The sequence below is a fragment of the Brassica napus genome, chromosome A9 (assembly GCF_020379485.1).
Source record: "Brassica napus cultivar Da-Ae chromosome A9, Da-Ae, whole genome shotgun sequence".
NCBI lineage: Eukaryota > Viridiplantae > Streptophyta > Magnoliopsida > Brassicales > Brassicaceae > Brassica > Brassica napus.
This window is the reverse complement of record NC_063442.1, coordinates 38,775,176-38,794,439: the sequence shown is the minus strand read 5'-3', so window position 1 is coordinate 38,794,439 and position 19,264 is coordinate 38,775,176. Positions and strand designations below refer to the sequence as shown.

The window sequence follows — 19,264 nt, the reverse complement described above, 5'->3', positions numbered from 1 at the left end:
ATTCACTCAATGCAAATTAGTTTTTTTCTTTTCTTTGACAACACTCAATGCAAATTAGTTAACATAATTATTGAGTTTAATTTGTTAATTCTAATCCAAATTAGCTAAACTAGACTTATATAAAAACCATCATTTTGAAAAGAAAAAAAAAACCATCATTTTGAATAGTTTGCTTTGTTTGTGGCATCTTCTTGAGTAATATAATCCATCAAATCTTTCATCGCAGCCATCATGGTGGTGAGATCTGTTGTCGCCAGGATCTTCTGCGGCCACCATCTTTAATTTTTTCTGGTTTTGCTTTTTAACTTTCCATATATAACGTTTAATCTGAATTCGGCATATGCAAAATGTATGCAAAAAATTTGATGTAAATTATTTGAAAGACGTTTATTGCGAGATCAAAAATGATTACAAGAGAAAAGACTAAGATTCTTGTGAAAAGATGATCAGCTCGATAGAGCAAAGTAAAGTACTAAAACTATTAATCTTGTATTGAATTGCTCGTGTGTATGAATAATCTCTCCTCGTCCTCAGTATTCTCTTTTCATAGCCGACTACTTTCCTTTTTATCTATAAATCGACTAATCTTTTACCACTTTTTGACCAAGTGGACCGACTTCAGTTTGCTTGTCATGACTTGTTTTAGAAATGTAAACCATCTCTTTTTTTTGTCCGGTTACTTATGCTATTACAAATTATGAGAAACATTACATAAACGATATTACAGCCGACATTCTACTTGCTTTATGAGGATTCACGTCTGACTACATCACTCTGAGTAGCCATATGAGATCGATTCCTGACGGTACTCCTTGCGCCATGCTGAAGATCTATTGTAAGCATTTTCTCTAATTTTTCTGCACAATTCGCCTTCTCCGGAAATTGAAACCCAGACCTTTTTCTGTAGAAATTGCGTTGTCTGGGGTTTGAACCCCAAACCTGGGTGTAGAAACCTTTAAACCTTGACCAATAGGCCACAGTGCTTCCACAAAATGTAAACCATCTCTAACAACAAAGTTTATGAAAGATTGTTTTGTGAAGATTTCCTACTTAGATCTAATCATCTGAAGCCGGAATTTCGAAATCATATTTTTAGATAAAAATATTTAGCATATAATATTTTACTCTATAAATTTTTAAGGATGCAGTTTTCATTTATTTTTTTCCTGAAATATTCCATCGGAGAAATCGATGAGATTGGTGCAAATGATTATTTCAAGATGGAAAAGGTTTTTTTTCTTAAAAAAAAAAACTCCAAAGACTCATCAAAAGGGATCTTTCTGCTTCAATCACAGTCGTGAGATGAAACCGTCTCCTGTTATAACACAACACAACCAACTCTCACTCACCTTTCAGAACTTTACATTACATTACTAAGCAAATATATTCTTATTGATTACATAGAGTTTACATACCATAATTGTTACCCTAATGACTCCATTTTATTCATAGATTTCGATTCTATCGGATATAAACGAGACCGATTGATTTGGTTCTAAGATTAAGAAAATAAGGGAAACTAACCCATAGAGTAAGAAGGTGTAGGCAAGTTAATGACAGTGGTCTTCAATTTGGTCATCAAATTGATGCTATTTGTCACACCTTGTGATCCTATTCCACTGTCCTTAAGCCCCTGTTTATGCCAATCCCCAATCTTGTTAGATAACCGGTCATAACCGAGGCAAAATGTAGTTAGAAATCAATGATTCACCTGGAAAGGGAAGTGGTCCGGTCCACGCGCTGGTGCAGAGTTGATCTGAACCGTTCCTGTCTCCATTGCATCACTGATCAGTATTGCCTTGTTGATGTCCTTTGTGAATACACATCCCTTTAAATGAAATTATTGGTTTAGCTCCGATTAAGCACAACCCAAATAAACCGAGCTGAACCAGACTCAAGATAGCCAAAAGTTATATGATACCTGGAGGCCAAAGTTACTAGCATTGCAATGATTAATGCCTTCTTCAACAGAATTGATCCTCAAGACGGGTAAGACAGGACCAAACGGTTCCTCCCAAGCAATCCTCATGTCCGGTCTGACATTGTCCAAAAGCAACGGCCAAATCAAGTTGCCTTCTCTTTTATACTCTTGGCAGAACGTTGCTCCTTTATCCTTAGCATCCATCACCAATCCTTCAATGAAATTAGCTGATGATTCAGACACCACCGCTGTAATATCACAGTTCTCCTCAGGTGGTCCCACCGTGAGTTTAGCCACTTTAGCTTTCACTTTCTCAACAAGCTCATCCGCCACTGATTTTATCACTAGGACTACCTTAACCGCAGTACATCTCTGGCCACTGTTTAAGGTAAACAAACCAGGTTAACACGGGTTATGTCGAATAGTTATATAGTTAGGTAGATTATACCTGTAAGAGAATCCTCCTTTGATGATATTGGAAGCAACTAAATCAAGATCAGCATCCTCCAGGACAATGCATGCATCTTTTCCTCCAAGTTCCATTTGAAGAGGAATCATCCCAGCTTTCTTGGAGATTGAGATTCCAGTATCACCACCAGTGAAACTGAAACCAGTCATCCAAACTTTATGTAGTTAAATAGGAACATAAACATTTTTTTTTAATGTATATATGTATGTATTTACCTAATGCAGTTAACAGCAGGGTGCATAGTGAGGAAATCGCCGATCTCAGAGCCTTTGCCAGTGATGCAGCTAATGAGACCTTTAGGGAAACCGGCTAAGTGAAAGCAATGTACCATATGAAGGCAAGAAACAGCTCCCTACAGAAACAAAAGGACTTTTCAAAACATCACTTTTAAGAAGATTAAAGAGTTGTTTGGAGGTAAAGCAAGTTGTTTAGTTTTACTTGAGTTGGAGGTTTAAGGACAAGGGAGTTTCCGGCTATCAAAGCAGGAGCGATCTTCGATACAGCTAGATTGACTGGATAATTAAATGGAGGAATAGCCAAAACCACACCAAGCGGAATCTGCAGCTCAAAAACAAACACACACAATTTTTAGGTGATGATTGTTTCAGTAGTTTTTAGTTTTAGTTTTTGGTTTTTAGATTTTAGTTTTTGGTTTTTAGATTTTGGTTTTTGGTTTTTAGCTTTTGGTTTTTGGTTTTTGGTTTTTAGATTTTGATTTTGGTTTTTGGTTTTGCAGTATTTTTTTATTTTTCAAAAATTAATTAATGCATTACTTTGAAATAATACAACAAAATAGAAATAAATATTTATATTTACAATTAAAATTATCAAAATATTGTGATAATTATTTTAAAATAGAATACAATAACATATTTTAATTATTATAGTTTTATAAAAAAAATATTTATCATAAAATTTATATAAATTGCAAAAAATTAAAAATATTTAAAATTTTGAAACTATTTAGAATTTTTTCTTATATAAATTATTTTTAATTTATAAACTTAAATAGCAATAGTTTTTCTTAAAATTTATAAATTTTATAAAAATAAAAATACTTAAAATTTTGAAACTAATTATAAAATTTCTCCTATAAATTATTTATATTTTCTTAAAATTGAATGGCTATTTTTATTTTTCATGACTAATACAATATATTGTATTACTAAAACATATTATGTTTTTATAATTTTAGTTATTTTTAATGTGACTAATAATTATTAAAATTATTCTATTATTTTATATAGAGAAATTAATAACTAAGCTTTAAAATTAATTAATATTATTTATAAACTATATAAATTTATTTTACAGATATTAAACACAAATAAATTATATCACATTATTGTTTAAATTATAGCTAATATACCAAAAATTGAATGATTATTTATCTTTATGAAAATATTATTTATTAATTATTAATTAATTAAATGTTGTAGTTTCTACCCAAAAAAAATCAAAATTCGTTTTTCCTTTTAGAAGCTCACAAAAGTTGATTTTTAGCTTTTCTTCACAAATTGGTTAAACTTTTCAAAAACTAGTTTCCCTAAATTTTAGGGAATCTATTTATTAGAAATCTTGATTGGCAAATCAAATGGTTTCTACAAAAACTAAAACTAAAAACTAAAACTTGATTGGATGAAAAATAGTTTTTGCAAAAACAAAAAAAACCAAAAACTAAACCAAAAACCACAAACAATCAACCTCTTAATCAAAACAATTTGTTTAAACTTCAACCATTGATCATGCAGACATAGAAACTAAGAGATTTGTTACCTTTGAAGTGAGGCAGTACTTAGTACGTTCATTACCAGGGAAGCTGTCGGAGAGAAGAAACTTCCCTTCACCTAAGATCCTAACACCTTCTTCAGCACAATAAGAGATTAAATCTCCAGACCTCACAACCTTTCATCAAAACTAAAAACATTAAGAAAAATTGTTTCAGATAAAAAAGAAAATGTATTGAGAGGTAGATAAAGACACCTCAGTAACAGAATCTTTGGCGGGTTTAGCGATTTCCTTGACAAGAGACTCAGCAATGGGAGCTTTGTTGTCCTTGAGGATTGCAGCAGCTTTGTGAAGAAGCTCAGCTCTTTTCCAAAGAGGAGTCTTCGCCCACGATTTCTGAGCAGATTTAGCCATCTCCATCACCTTGTTCACTTCTTCTTGTGTGCATGCTGCGTTTCACAGTAACAGAGCATTTAGTTTTTTTCTTTAATTCCTCTGTTTCTCTTGAAAATTTCTTTGGTTTGTTATGTAAATTATTATTTTATTTTTAAAAATTAACCAACCAATAATATTCATCAAAATTTCCAGAACATGTCTCCAAAGTTTGGTCAGAATCATTATATAAAAACTGCTAGGCAGAAAATAAAGTTGTGGATCTTACGAAGACATTGATGATACATAAGCGTACCTTGAACCTTGTACTGAGTCTTCCTTGTGGCCGGGTTAATAATTGCGACACTCTTACCGGAGGAGGAAGTTTTCCACTCTCCATCAGAGTAGTATTTGTAAACGTCTCCGTCAAGAATGTCTGTGAAAATTCCAGTCCCCGCCATTGATGTCTTAAAAATGCTTGAATAAGAAGATCAAAAGAACACAAATTGGGTTTGTATATGTTCACAGTGTGTGTGAATATAAAGCCAGAGAGATAAAACAGAGAAGAAGAAGAAGAGTCTCCTCTCTGTCTCGCTTCTTGAGTGTTGAGAAAGTGAGAGAGAGAGAGATTGATCAATGATAGTTTTACAAAAGGAGCGGTGAAGAGCATGAAAGGTAGATGGATAGATAAGTGATGTAAAAGAAAATCTATAAAAGATAAAATGAAAGCAAGAGGAAAAATTGTATGGTGGGAAATGAGAATTAGAGAGTGAAGAGTTTGTTGGTGTGTGATCGTTTTGTTGGTTATTGAATAGCTTTTGGACCTACATCAACGTTTATTAAGGGAGGGGGGGACTCCTGATAGCCACATGTACAAGCATGTCTATGATATGAATTCATACAGAAACAAACATGCATATAACTCACAAGGTGTGGTTCAAAAAAAAATTGACTCACAAGGTCCGTTTTTATTTGGAATATATATATTCCCGTTATTTAATTTATTTTTTGTATGTCATTAAATGGTATGTTCCGTTCTATCCCACTTCCATACTTTCGGATCCCCGAGTCTGTTCCTACTGGGTTTGAGTCTTTCGATTTTAGAAATGTGGACCAACTATGTATTTGAAATTTTTTAGTTTGGGTTCGTGTCGCGTTTCGGGTCTTGTTCGGGTTCACAATTAAAGCACCAGTAAAATACATGTAGTTTTACATAGCAAGTTCAAATTGGTTTGGATATTTAGGATCCGGAAAAACTGAAAATCCATAAAACTTGAAACTATAGCCGAAACCCAAACCGAACCTAAAAAATACCCAAATTTTACTTGTAACCAAAATATATTTCTACAAATCTGAAATTTTACCCGTAACCCAGAACATCAATAGCCGGTAATAATTTCGAACATCAATAGCCGGTTTATAAATGAAACTCCAGTTAGTCAATGTGAAAGCAAAGCGTACATGACATGTTTATACTGCCGGTTAATATGTGAAACATATAATCAATGTGAAAATCCAGTTAATAATTAATATATGCGTATATTACACCAAACATACAGATAAGCTATGCTTCGTGCTATTTTAAAGGACAAAAAACAATTAATGATAAAATCTATGAGTAGTTATTATCTCAATGCCAAAAGATGTATATTAAACATGAAATAATGGTTAACTAGGATAAGACCTGCGCCTTGCGCAGGTTAAGTTTATTTGTATATATTATCGATAATTTATATATTTGATCATTTTATTTATATATATACAATATTTTTTGTTGTTATTATATAATTTATTATCGGATCAATTTTTATTAAAAATTATGGAACAAAATTATAATTAATTTATCATGGGCTGATCGGATTGGACATTAAACAAATTATGACATAAAAACCTTATTTTTTTCATCGAACACATTCTTGAAAAAAATGAACAGTATTGTTTCCACAGTTAAATTATTTTGATTTTTATCTTCCATATGGTTTTGAAAGCTTTCATATCAACCATCGAATTGATACATGTCATTTTTATATTTTTAGTCATATACTTAAGGAAAACTTACTTTTTTGTAATTTAAATTCGTTTTAAAAAATTCAAAATATAACATATAAGAAAAAGTCTAACATATAAGAAAAATATAACATATAAGGTGTCATCATTTTTGTATTTTAAAAGTTGTTTAAAAAAAATATATAACATATAAAGTTTCCTCATTTTTATAATTTAAAGTCATTTTAAAAAATCAAAAATATAACATATAAGAAAAAATTTATTTTTTATTATATGGTTAATGTGATTGTTTTTTTAATAATATAAAATAAAACAAAAGTGAAGAAGAATGCAAAAATTGTTATCAAATCTTTATTATTCATAATAATTAATTGTCATATATATGTAAATCATATTAGGTTTTCGTAGCTTTTATTTAAGGAAAGAATACACACTTCTTATATTTTAGGTTAATATAATGTTCTTTAGTAGACATTAAACAAATTATGACATAAAAACCTTATTTTTTTCATCGAACACATTCTTGAAAAAAGTGAAAAGTATTGTTTCCACAGTTGAATTATTTTGACTTTTATCTTCCATATGGTTTTAAAAGCTTTCAGACCAACCATCAAATTGATACATGTCATTTTAATGTTTTTAATCATATACTTAAGAAAAACTTACATTTTTGTAATTTAAAGTCGTTTTAAAAAATTCAAAATATAACATATAAGAAAAAATCTAACATATAAGAAAAATATAATATATAAGGTGTCCCCATTTTTGTACTTTAAAGCCGTTTAAAAAAAATATAACATATAATGTTTCCTCATTTTTGTAATTTAAAGTCATTTTAAAAAATTCAAAATATAAGATATAAGAAAAAATCTATTTATTTTTATTATATGGTTAATGTGATTGTTTAATTTTTTAAATAATATAAAATTAAATAAAAATGAAGAAGGATGCAAAAATTGTTATCAAATCTTTATTATTCATAATCATTAATTGCATTATATATGTAAATCATATTAGGTAATTCCGTAGCTTTTATTTAAGGAAAGAATATATACTTCTTATATTTTATGTTAATATAATGTTCTATAGTGTTATATAATTATGGAAAAACGGGACAACTTTAGATTGAACTATACTTTATATTAGGTGCTCTAGAATTCTTAGAAAATAGATTTAGAAGACATTTAGATGTGCCACATAAGCAAGGAGTCTTTTTTTAATTAATACAAAATTGAGGTTACATCTTTTCAAATGCTTCTCAATTAATATATAGGGGATTTCAAAAAGTATTTTAGTTTTAATAATATAAATTTTTTGATGTTAATTATATTAACAATATTACATATGGCATCAAATAATTCTCTCATTTCAAAGAAGTAAACAACACATTAGGCCATGTTCGTTTACTTGTCGCGCGGTCTACGACATGTAAACGAACAGGGCCCTTATGACATTAACTTCTAACATATTTAAGCTAATAGGCTAGCTTGTTTGTTGGAATTTATACTTTCAACTACATAACAGAAAAACAAAAATGTGACGGATTGCTGATTTAGATAATTGAAGACTTTGTGGATTGGCCAGCCATTAAAATAGAGTTAGACTATGTTTGTACCACTAGTGTTTTTTCGAGAATTGTATCTTAGGTCTTATTCCCGGTAATTAAAATGTTTATGCCGACACTTTGACTAAAAGGATGAAAACACTAAATCCTTTTATTCTATCTTGTAAGCCACTCGAGTATGCGGTCTTGGATTGGATTCTACAGAATCCTATAAGCCAAAATTTTCATTTTATTTAATTAAAAAAACAGAAAAACAAAACTGAAACCATCAGGTAAAATACTATTTCGCTGTACAGTCTTTTAAGCTCTTTGATTTGGTTGCTTCATCAACAAGTAATGATTTTTCCAAACGTCTCCTACATTAAATTCTTTGTTTACATAGGCTAACACCTACAAAGATTAGATCTGGTTTCGCCTTTGTATCGTTTGTAACTGCACCTCGTTGAAATCGAAATGATCACATTTGAGGATAATCATAAGTGTGTCTTTTGAATCTCTGTTACTGCTATCTTCAGTTCCAGCTCTACTTTTTCTTGAAGCTTAGGCAACAATTGTGCTTAGTTTCGTTATTTCTTGGCTCATCATCTAGTTCCTTGGTTGGTGGATTCTTGAGAGCGAGTTTCTCCATTGCGTTTATGAACTTGCGAAGGTGCTTTATGTACTCAGGATATGTCTCCAAGTTGCAATGCCCTCCTCCTTTTACCCACAATGGATCATACTTGTCCTTTGAAAGCTCCCACAATCGCTTCCCGTGTGACATGTTCACGACCTCATCTTTTGTTCCCTATAGTTTCATTAACCAAGTTAATCATCTCTCACTCGCAGTTCCTATTCTTTGTGAGAAAGAAGTTGATGTGACCTTACATGTATGACAAGAACAGGGCATGCGACATGGCGTATCCTATCAAGGTTCTGCAATATTACAAAGTTTGTAAGACAAAGAACCAAAAGTGAAAACATAAAGAGTAACATGAGAGAGCTTACTTTGTATATGTCGAACCAGAATGTCATTTTGACAGGGTACAAGACTCTAATCCCGGAGAGAATTGCGCTGTGTAGAACAACCCCTCTTAGTCTTTTCAATCGAGACGCCAAGTACAACGTTGGCCCGCTTCCAACGGACTGACCATACAGAATCATCTCCTCTTGCTGGATCTCGTACTCGCTCCTCAAACAGTTGTACACAGCCTCGATATCGTGGTACGTGTTGCTCTCAGACGGCTATTTCATTTAATTTAATAAATAAAAATACAATCAATACTAAATGTTCGAATATTTTTAAATTAATCTCTTTCTTACCTTGCCTGTTGAAGCTCCATAGCCTGAATAGTCATAGCTGATTCATTTACATATTAAAAGGTTACGGTTCGTTCGTTCATCAATAAAAATGAAAAATATCTTAGGATTGTTTTGTATTATATAAAACCTCATAATGTTGACACGGAGATGAGCTCGGAGCTCGATGAAGAGGTCGACCATTTGGCCGAGATCAGCAGCATTGCCATGGGAATAGAGGAGAGTGAATCTTGCAAATGGGTGTTTCCAAAACGTAGCGACGACTTTGTTGCCGGACTTGGTGGTAACTTGGTGAACCTCCATGCTTTTTTCCGGGGTGACTCCGGTGAACGTGAGCTTTCCGGTCTCCTCGTCTTTACTTACGCCGTACGTAGCCGGTGTTGGTGGGAAGAAAGCGAACTTCGCCGCCACGTTTGACGTCACATTACCCATATTTTTATTTTTTTGGCCAAAACGTCACATTACCCCATAACAATAACAATTTTGCCAAAGAAAACAAAAAAGGGAAAGAACAAAAAATTTCTATCGAAATCCCAAAATCTCTCCCTCCCTCTCTCTTTCGATCTAAGAAAAGAAAAAAAAAGTTAGGAGTTTTTGTTTTTTGGTGGGTTTATGTTTAGGCGAGAGGAGAGTAAAAGAATGGAAGGTGATGGTGGAGAATATTTGATCCAATCTTGCGGGGGAGAAGAAGCTGAGATGTATTGATTTTAATTTTTAAGACAGCGTTCTCGCCGAAATGGGAATGTACGATGAGGACATTTGTACTTACGTTCATCTAATAGTAAGGATGTACATGAATAGCATATCAGGTTAAGAATCAACAAAGATGTTATTCCTAACTCTTATCACCTTTGTACTTTGAGACATTTTGGTTGTCCGAAAAAAAAATAGTACTTTGAGACATTTTTATTGATTATACGGGTTTCCATCAAATTAGAAGCCTTTAATTAGTTCACAATGTTGTGTACTAAAACCATCTTTACTCTTTTTTTTTTTTTTGATCAAACAACATGCATTACTTATAAAAAGTTTACACTCCCACTAAGGAGTTGGTTACAAGCATGGAGAGGCTGATAATGTGGCAAAACCATCTTTACTCATTTTCGACACCCAAAACTTCAAACTTGTATGTTTTCAAGGTTTACATGACAACTTCTGGAGTATTGGTGCAGTCACTGAAGTAAAACCAACATAAACTTTATGGATAATACACAAAAGGCATCCTAAAAACATTATGGTTTCTTCTCCCATCTTGAGAAAACAATTATATTTAGATTTTTATAAATACACAAACACACATTACTTAATATATCTAAAAGCCCTTTAATCTTACATCTGTTCATCTCTTTCTCACTCTCTTGTTATTTTCTTGAGATTTTTATTCAGTCAATCGTCATTGGCTGACTCATGCAACATCTGAAACGGGCTTTCCTAGCTGTCGTCATTATCTCTGTCTCCGCAGCTTCAAGCAGACTCACAACCTCAAGAAAACATGGTCGCACTTCAGGATTAGCATCCCAGCATCTAGTCATGATCTCACTCAGCACCGGGAGACAATCGTTTGGGACCGTTGGCCGGACCCCTCGGTTCACAACCGCAAACGCAGCCTGCACAGCTGTCATGTTCTGGAACGGTAACAGCCCTGTGATCAACTCCCACAGCACTATCCCGAAACTATACACATCCACTTTTTGATTGTAGGCTCTGTGCTGTATCATCTCTCTGCACCCATCAACAGAAACAAAAATCAAATATATTATAAGGAATCAATAATCTGTTTTTGAAAACTTACGGAGCCATCCATCTGTAAGTTCCGGTTTCTGGCGTCATCCCTTCGGTTTGAACTTCGATTCTCGCAACACCGAAATCAGCAATCTTGATAGACTTATCCGCAGAGATGAGAAGGTTGTCTGACTTGAGATCTCTGTGTATGAAGTTGCGTCCATGGACATAAGCCATACCCCTGGCAACATCCAGCGCCTGTTTAACAGCCAACTTCAACGGCACCGCACGGTTCTGCCTCTTCGTCAAAAACTGCCTCACGGAGCCTCCTTTGGCGTACTCAGTCACTATACACCACACCATCGGCTTGCGGCACGCACCGATGAACCTCACGATGTTCTGATGCTTCAAATTCGCGAGCATAGACACCTCCTGCTGAAACTGCTGCTCCATGAACTGCGCCTTCTCGGGACTGTTCTCCGGCCGCTCGAGTATCTTGACAGCTACATCCTCCCCGTTGTAAGTCCCTTTATATAATTTACCGAAAGCCCCTTGAGCGAAAGGAGGACCCATGTGGAGCTTCCTCAGGTCAATCGTCCACTCTTCGTAGCTAGCCAGCCCTTGGGTGGGATACCTGCTGTCCATCAGCGCTTGAGCCAAGGCGTCGTCGTTCAGCGCGTGGGTAACTTTCCCGGGACGAAACACGCTCTGCCCGACGGAGAGGGAGTAGACGCTGCTGCTGCGGAGTGGCTTCAACCCCGGGTGGCCAATGAGAGCGTCGCTGGAGCCGACGCTGCTGTTGTCCACGGACATCGACACGGAGCCTCCGGCGTTGCTGGTCTGCATGGACATGTTGGAGCCTTCGTTGAGCTTTTGATAGAACTCTTGCGTGAAGGCATAGTCGTTGTTGTTGTGGTTCCCAACCGCCAACACGTTGAACTTTGCTCCCTCCAGCATCTTTCTTTTCCAGTTTTAATGATTCTCTGAAGGGTAGAAAACATAATGATCTTTAAAATTAAAGGCAGAGAGATACACTAATGATCAAACTGGGTAACTTAGGTTTAAATCTTTACCATTATATTCGAATTTCATTTTCTCCAATAAATTTACAAAAAAAGGAAAGTGAATACAACAGAACACAGATCCGATGATTCGAGTAGGGAAGAAGAAGAAGTTAGAGGGGTTTACCTTCTCTAAGCCCAATAAAACATGAAAGTAGGGTGGCCCTTTCTCACCCGATGAGTAAGAAGATAGTGACAAACATTTGATTCAAAGCAATTACCAAACCTAGCTCATCGAATCGCAAAGCCGTTAACCTTCTGTTAAAATCAAATCCAGAGGTTGAAAAATCAGAAACCTAAGATTAAGGAGGAAAGGGAACGAAGAAGAAGACGCGTTAATTTTAGTCGCCGTTTCTCATTTACTTTTTCCCAGTTTTCTTTCTTGTTTTTCGTTTTATTTTAATTCTCATCCGTCCTTTATTAATTTTCTTGTCAAATTCCTTTCTTTTTTCAAGCTCCAGCCTCACTGTTAGTGAATGTCTCACACGCGCTCTTACAAGACACACTGGATACTGATAGTTTGTACTTGTAGAAGAGTCTTTCATAATCATGTCATAACTAATTTAAAAAAAAAAAATTGAAGAGAGATGAGAAAAAATCACTCATTTAAAAGACTTAAAATGAAAAACAATCACTAGTCTATCTTTAAATTTATTAAAAGTGTAATTTGTAGTATTACATTATATTAATATCATATTGTGAGATACTTTGGTTAGAGATTTTATTAATGGTAATGCTCTTATAACTTTCCATAAACATCAATTAACCAAATCATAATTGTACACAAACTATGGATTATGTTGTACACAAACTATTTAGAGATTTATCTGTGTTAGATCAGTGGTATTGAGTTATTAACAATCGATCAAATGCGAATATATCTATCAGAGTTTGTGATTTTCTTTTCACTACAACCATAAAATAGTATTATCATCATTAGTATATAATATATCAAAATAAAATACTATTGGGGTCAATAATTGGAAGAGGCTCCCTTTACACACACACTCAGGTGAGGATACACCAAAAAAAGGAAGATAAATACATAAAACATAACATATACATTAATATTTATCTCCTTTTTCAAATGTTCTTCCTATGTTTCTTCTGTCTTGTCTCTCACTCAATCAATGGTCATGGGTTGAGCACAGCACCTGAACCTCGCTTTACGAACATTGTTCATTACCTCTGCCTCGGCTCGCTCGAGCATCATCACAATCTCGGTGAATGGAGGGCGTACTTCAGGGTCTGCGTCCCAACAACGAGTCAGGATGTTTCTCAGCACAGGAAGGCAATCGTCCGGGATCGATGGTCTCACTCCTCTGTTCACAACTGCAAACGCTGCTTGTACAGCTGTCATGTTCTGAAACGGCACCATACCGGTCAATAGCTCCCATAGCACGATCCCAAAGCTGTACACATCAACCTTCTGCGTGTAAGGCCTGTGCTGGATCATCTCCCTGCAAAATAAACATTCCAAAATTAATTGAAAGCTTTTATGAAATATTTGTTAATCATTCTATATCCTTCAGCATATGCCATAACAAAAAGCAACTAGTGCTAGTAGTAGACAGTTAAAAGCATTGAGTAAATATATATTCCAAGTAAAGCTGGAACACATTGGGTTCTATTCTCAGAGGTTGACTCTAATAAGGGTTTGACAAAAACAGTAAAGTAATAGCATATGCTTGGAATATAGAATCTTTCTGGTTGACTTAACTACACCAAGTAGTATTCACTTTCCATTATAGTTTTACCTACATGTCAAATTGATGCAAAATGAGGACGCATAGACTACTCTAAACAAAAATTAGATACCAAAGCATATACACGGTTGAGCAGATACAGATTGAAGGCTAGGATATATATCTAAATTACAACTAAAACTTCCAAATCAAATTACACTAGGCATTGAGTAATATTAAGAAGTTAAAATACTGACAACTTTCTAGTGGCACATATTCTAAATCAAAATTACACTAGCCAGAGGGTGGACCAGTAAAATACTAAAAATTGTGGGGCTTAAGAGCATTTGGTCAAAAAAAAAGCAAAAGTTTATGCTATATCATATTTCATTATGCTTTTCTCAACTTGGCTCAAGGTTCTACTAGGGGGATATCAAATAAGATTCATAACCCTGAATCACCATAGCATGGTTGACTATCACCACTGCTGTGAAGCTAGCTAGTGGATTACACTATGCACAAATCCAAATGAAATTAAAAATGGGTAAAACCTAAATCAGGAAACAAAAGTCTTCTCCACAATCAATGCCTTTCTTCTTATAAAAAAAAGGCAGAATCTGCTTATAGTCCTATGATACTTTTTTAGAGTTTCTAATCTGTTTTAAATAAACCTAACAGTCTCTCATTAGCTGCTTCAATAACATATTGGTGACTTCACTAAGTACAACATGACTAAAGAGAGAGATGTATAGACTTACGGGGCCATCCAACGGTAAGTCCCTGTCTCTGGAGTCATCCCTTCTGTTTTGACCTCGATCCTAGCAACACCAAAATCCGCAATTTTGATGGATCTATCCGCAGAGATCAGAAGATTATCCGATTTCAAATCTCTGTGAATATACCCAAGTCCATGCACATACGCCATTCCCGTCGCCACATCCAACGCCTGCTTAACCGCCAGCTTCAAAGGCACCGCACGGTTCTGTCTCTTAGTCAAGAACTGTCTCAAGGAGCCTCCCTTGGCGTATTCCGTGACAATGCACCAGACCATCGATCTCCGGCACGCACCGATAAACCTGACGATGTTGGCGTGCTTCAGCGTAGCGAGCATCATCACCTCCTGCTGAAACTGCTGCCCCATCAGCTGCGCCTTCTCCGGATCATTCTCAGGCCTCTCGAGTATCTTGATGGCCACGTCATCGCCGTTGTACGTTCCTCTGTAGAGCTTCCCAAAGGCCCCCTGAGCGAAAGCAGGACCCATGTGAAGCTTCCTCAGATCAATCGTCCACTCGTCAAAATCCGCCAACCCTTCAACAGGATATCTACTGTCCATCAGAGCTTGCTGGAGAGCGTCGTCGTTGAGCTCGTGGTGGTTCCCTGGACGGTAGACACTGTTTTCAGTAGAACCGGTGTAGTGTTGGCGCACTGGTTTGAGACCAGGGTGGCCTAAGATGTGGGTTTTGGAATCGTTGGATCCAACACTGCTGTTGTCCCTCGAGGTTGCTACGGAGACGCCGACGACAGTTGTCTGTAAACTATCGATTGACATGTTGGAACCTTCGAGTTTTTGGTAGTCTTCATAGTAATTGTTATTGTTGTGGTTGTGGTTGTTTCCTCCGATGAACTTTGGTGCATCGATCATTTTTTTTCCCAATTATTCCAACAATTTTGTAGCCACTGATCAAAGAAGGCGGTTGGTCTGTTTTATATTCTGTAACATCGAGAAAGCATCACAAAACTTTATTAGACATTAAGACCTAGAAGATGTCTGATTTGGATTGATTTTCAGACATATCTCAAGTCTTAAGCAACATCTATTTATGGTTATGTGAGGATATTACCCTAAAAACATTATTTTCTACATTTGTCCAAACAAAAAGGCCCAGAAATAGATGATTATACTTTCAATTCTCTTATGACTTCTTACTTTCTCTGCACTGGTTTCAAGAACTTGAACCTTTGAAGCAAAGGGTAGAAACAAAAGTCAGATCATTACAAAACACTGTTTATCAGATTGTTACAAACCATTGTTAGACATAAAGACATATCTCAAGTCCTAGGCAACTTCTGTTTATGGTTATGTAATGATATTACCCTAAAAGACATAAATGATTTTAATTTCAAGTCTAAAGCTTTCTTATGACTAGTCTCACTTTCAAGGTCTTCATCATCAAGAACTTGAAGCAAAGAGTAGAAGAAACACAAGTCAGATCGTTAAAAAACCACTTTCAATTCCAAAAAAAGAAAACAAACAAACAAACAATCGATCATGGAAACGCAGAAGAAAGCAGAAAGACTAGATTTCGATGAGTTATTTTTTTTCTGGGTCAAAATCTCAAATTTGCTTGACTATTCAAAGATGATGATGATGATGATTACAACAAGAACGGAGAAAGCGAAGAAGCAACTTAATGATATATTTCGAAAGCATACAGAGATGGTAAAGAGATAACATCGGAATGGTAATTACCAGAAGACGATTCCGAGCCTTGAGAGAGAGAGAGAGAGAGACGAGAGGACCAACAACACGAGGAACGACGATGAGAGACAAGTCGTGTCAGTCTTCGCTCCTCTTTATAAAATAAAAATCATTTCAGTTTCTTTACTTTTTGTCGTCATTTCATTAATTATTACTTTATTAGTTTCCTTTTTCTTCCGACAAATCTTTTTTCGTTCTTTGAAAAACAAATTCATCAAGTTAAAATTGAAGATTACACAAGACTACAAGAGTAAAAAAAAAAAGAACCAAACAAATTACAAATTATTATAAATATTTCCCCAATCGTTTTAAACTTATTATTAAAAAATATTTTTACATAATTTGAAACCAATAAATAAGAAATGTCTGAAACAGTAAATCATGTAAATATATCTTGGTTTTTCATTGATATTGTTTGTTTTGTTGCATTTGATGTTGGTTTTCTATGTTTTTCTGTTTTCATACCGCTTTTGAGTATCTTCTTATGACTCCACAAGTTTCGTTGAGGTGTTAAAATAACATCTATGGTAAGATTGGAGTAAGATATTGTTCATGAGATCGAGGCTCCGGCATTGTCTATAAAATTAATTAGCCAGAATAATACTTGGTAATGCAATTTTTGCCTTCACCTTTTTGTATGTTTAGGTTACTGAATGTTATTAGGAATTTAAGATGACTTGAGTTCTTAGATCTTTGATGTTTGCAATTATCTAAACTCTGCCGCTTGGTCATCCTATACAAAGAGGTATCAATGTCAACATGCTAGAAAGTTTTAGATTAAGGGCTTGACTGGTTCAAACGCAACGGTTGCGGTTGCAGTTGCGGGAGTTTATAGATGCGGGCAGTTGTGGTTTCTAGCGGTTTTAAGAGATTTGTACGACTGGTACCGCGGTTAAAAATTGGTGCGTTTGCGGGTGACTTATGACTGGTTAACTACCAAATACGGTAACAGTCAAATAATAAATTAACAATATTTATATTTAATGTAATTATAAAAATATCAAAAATCATAAAATTATAATAAATATAAAATTTATATTTAGAAAGTTATAATTTTAATTTTTGAAAATTTATTGAAATTGTTTTTATTATAAAATTTTATAATATTAATTAAAATATAATAGATATATTTTAGTATTTTCATAATTTCAATTTTAAATTTTTTATTAAATATTTTTACTTTTGTATATATATTGTTTTAAAAAAAAAGAAAATTTTTTACCCTCCTGCAACCGCAAACGCTAGCTGGAGCCAGCTTTTGAATTTATGAGATTCGGAGCGATTTAAAACGGTTTAGAGCGATTTGAGTGAGTGTTGCAAACCGCCGACAACCGCTACCAACCGCAAAAGCTGCATTTGCGGGTGGTAGCGGAAAAACCAGTCGCCCCCTAAAACATTGCAATTTTTATTGTTATATTTGTTTCATGTGTGTATTTATCCATAAGCAAGAATATAACACCCTCAATTTTTTCATTTGAATTATTTTATACTCCTTGCATGATCGTATTCGCCCAACAACATTTGATTGTACTCTTTAAATGAAATGATTTCATTTTTCGAATTTTAAATAACTAAACACAAAATTTATTTGAAAATTTTACATGGAAGGTATGTCTTGTAAATGGCTAGATATCGTGGTTGATTGAAAGTTTGGACCGAGAATCTGTATGGAGGTATTTTGGAAACATTTTACTTTATTGAAAGTATTGTGGTTGCTTAGCTGACCCGAACAATATATGGATCCGGTGTTAACATGTATTTCTTGTCATTTGGATGATCATAAATTTCAAGACTTTGTCAAGTTTTCTCTTCTTCAAAATTGCTAGTGTTGTCTACAATTGAACGTTTCTCTCATTGTGTTGTAGTTTCTCTCACTGGTTTCCCCTGTTCTTTTTCGGTTGTTAGTTAATGATTAAGATAGGATATAGTATATAGAGTAACTATCATGCCCTCTAGTCTGCAAAAATAAAGAGCATTCCCAATTTATTGTTGTGTTTTTTTTTTTTTTGACAAAGGGCTTCCCAATTTATTGTTGTTGTTTGTGTGATTTCATATTTGTCCACATGATTGATGCAGACGATTATTTTAAATCTTGATAGATCCATTGCAATTTTTTTGAACTATCCATTGTAAGTTTTTGATGCATATTTTGCATGTTAACAATGGAGGATAGTTTAAATGATTGACTTTACATACACAAGTTTCTTCTAAAAACATTGTGAACTATCAAAAATATAGTAACACGAACCAGGCATAATTAGAAATTATTAATTCGGTTGTGGGTAGTTAACGTTTTTCTAGTTCCTCTAATTGCAGTCTTTTGTTTCGTACGATGGACATTTGGTAGTAAAGTTTGTCATGTTTTGGTTATTTAGTATTTTTGTGTTGTTTAATGTATTTGATTCTATTCACTAAAGGTTCTATATTTTAAGTACTTAAGCTTTTGACTAAGATTAGTTACAAACAAAAATTTAGAGAGCATTTATCATGTAGTTACCTAACAAATAAACTATTTATGTATTTATATTTTTTATTGCACAGTTATCTTGATTTCTTATATTTTTTGTAAAAAAATCAGTTTATTATTTTATGAAAAAAATTGTTTTTTGACTTATTTATAAGTTAAAAATGTGTGACTATTTTCTTTTATTAAATTTTTTTATAAGAAACCAAGAAAAATAGTATTTTTGCATTAGAAAGTCGAAACTTGACTGTGCAATAAAAAATATACCACATCACTCTACCTATCAGAACTTTAGTTTGGACCGAAAAAATTCATTAGCTACGATTAAAAAGGTTCAAGTTTAACCAAACTTTTCAACAAAATTGAAAAAGATAAGAGTCGATACAAATAAAATTCAACCTTCAAGATTTCTTACATGCCTTGAAACCATAATGAAATTGTTGATTTTCTAGTTAGGACTGCAAGATCCTTTTATAAAAATTTTGTTTTGTTGGTT

The 19,264-nt window shown here is 34.0% G+C and overlaps 4 protein-coding genes across 8 annotated transcripts; all 4 read right to left on the bottom strand.

Moving 5' to 3' along the window:
* Window positions 1-1,259: 1,259 nt before the first annotated feature.
* Window positions 1,260-5,265, bottom strand: LOC106368617 (NADP-dependent glyceraldehyde-3-phosphate dehydrogenase-like). 2 transcript variants are annotated; one of them, XM_048741469.1, is made up of 10 exons: window positions 4,807-5,265; window positions 4,374-4,567; window positions 4,167-4,295; window positions 2,829-2,948; window positions 2,606-2,742; window positions 2,370-2,525; window positions 1,922-2,300; window positions 1,712-1,828; window positions 1,525-1,633; window positions 1,260-1,315 (listed from the first exon to the last, which is right to left on the bottom strand). In XM_048741469.1, the coding sequence occupies exons 1-10, from the start codon at window positions 4,949-4,951 to the stop codon at window positions 1,290-1,292; spliced, it is 1,512 nt and encodes a 503-aa protein (XP_048597426.1). In that variant the 5' UTR covers window positions 4,952-5,265; the 3' UTR covers window positions 1,260-1,289. The 2 variants fall into 2 exon arrangements, with proteins under 2 accessions (XP_048597426.1, XP_048597427.1); XM_048741470.1 differs by lacking the exon at window positions 1,260-1,315 and having other exon boundaries at window positions 1,351-1,633; window positions 4,807-4,967; window positions 5,051-5,175.
* A 2,558-nt stretch (window positions 5,266-7,823) lies between these two features.
* On the bottom strand, window positions 7,824-10,349 carry LOC106368619 (alpha/beta hydrolase domain-containing protein 17B). Its single transcript, XM_013808624.3, has 5 exons — window positions 9,488-10,349; window positions 9,361-9,397; window positions 9,046-9,282; window positions 8,926-8,973; window positions 7,824-8,845 (listed from the first exon to the last, which is right to left on the bottom strand). Exons 1-5 carry the CDS (start codon window positions 9,787-9,789, stop codon window positions 8,585-8,587), a joined length of 885 nt encoding a protein of 294 aa, XP_013664078.1. The 5' UTR covers window positions 9,790-10,349; the 3' UTR covers window positions 7,824-8,584.
* Window positions 10,350-10,533: 184 nt separating this feature from the next.
* LOC106368618 (serine/threonine-protein kinase HT1-like) lies at window positions 10,534-12,554 on the bottom strand. Of its 4 annotated transcripts, none has more exons than XM_048738974.1 (3): window positions 12,272-12,554; window positions 11,150-12,064; window positions 10,534-11,079 (listed from the first exon to the last, which is right to left on the bottom strand). In XM_048738974.1, the coding sequence occupies exons 2-3, from the start codon at window positions 12,034-12,036 to the stop codon at window positions 10,740-10,742; spliced, it is 1,227 nt and encodes a 408-aa protein (XP_048594931.1). In that variant the 5' UTR covers window positions 12,037-12,064; window positions 12,272-12,554; the 3' UTR covers window positions 10,534-10,739.
* A 535-nt stretch (window positions 12,555-13,089) lies between these two features.
* LOC106365784 (serine/threonine-protein kinase STY13) lies at window positions 13,090-16,509 on the bottom strand. The gene is made up of 3 exons (XM_013805271.3): window positions 16,296-16,509; window positions 14,584-15,536; window positions 13,090-13,600 (listed from the first exon to the last, which is right to left on the bottom strand). Exons 2-3 carry the CDS (start codon window positions 15,465-15,467, stop codon window positions 13,264-13,266), a joined length of 1,221 nt encoding a protein of 406 aa, XP_013660725.2. The 5' UTR covers window positions 15,468-15,536; window positions 16,296-16,509; the 3' UTR covers window positions 13,090-13,263.
* Between the last annotated feature and the right edge of the window lie 2,755 nt (window positions 16,510-19,264).

Coding starts and splice junctions, on each gene's coding strand:
- LOC106368618 (XM_048738974.1), bottom strand. CDS start 12,036: ATGCTGGAGGGAGCAAAGTTCAACGTGTTGGCGGTTGGGAACCACAAC. Junction 11,080..11,149: donor ACTTACAGATGGATGGCTCC/GTAAGTTTTCAA, acceptor TGATGGGTGCAG/AGAGATGATACAGCACAGAG.
- LOC106368619 (XM_013808624.3), bottom strand. CDS start 9,789: ATGGGTAATGTGACGTCAAACGTGGCGGCGAAGTTCGCTTTCTTCCCA. Junction 9,283..9,360: donor ATGGAGCTTCAACAGGCAAG/GTAAGAAAGAGA, acceptor TAAATGAAATAG/CCGTCTGAGAGCAACACGTA. Junction 8,974..9,045: donor TCTGGTTCGACATATACAAA/GTAAGCTCTCTC, acceptor GTAATATTGCAG/AACCTTGATAGGATACGCCA.
- LOC106368617 (XM_048741470.1), bottom strand. CDS start 5,160: ATGCTCTTCACCGCTCCTTTTGTAAAACTATCATTGATCAATCTCTCT. Junction 2,526..2,605: donor CCTGCTGTTAACTGCATTAG/GTAAATACATAC, acceptor GACTGGTTTCAG/TTTCACTGGTGGTGATACTG. Junction 1,829..1,921: donor CTAGTAACTTTGGCCTCCAG/GTATCATATAAC, acceptor TTTCATTTAAAG/GGATGTGTATTCACAAAGGA.
- LOC106365784 (XM_013805271.3), bottom strand. CDS start 15,467: ATGATCGATGCACCAAAGTTCATCGGAGGAAACAACCACAACCACAAC. Junction 13,601..14,583: donor ACTTACCGTTGGATGGCCCC/GTAAGTCTATAC, acceptor TTTATTTTGCAG/GGAGATGATCCAGCACAGGC.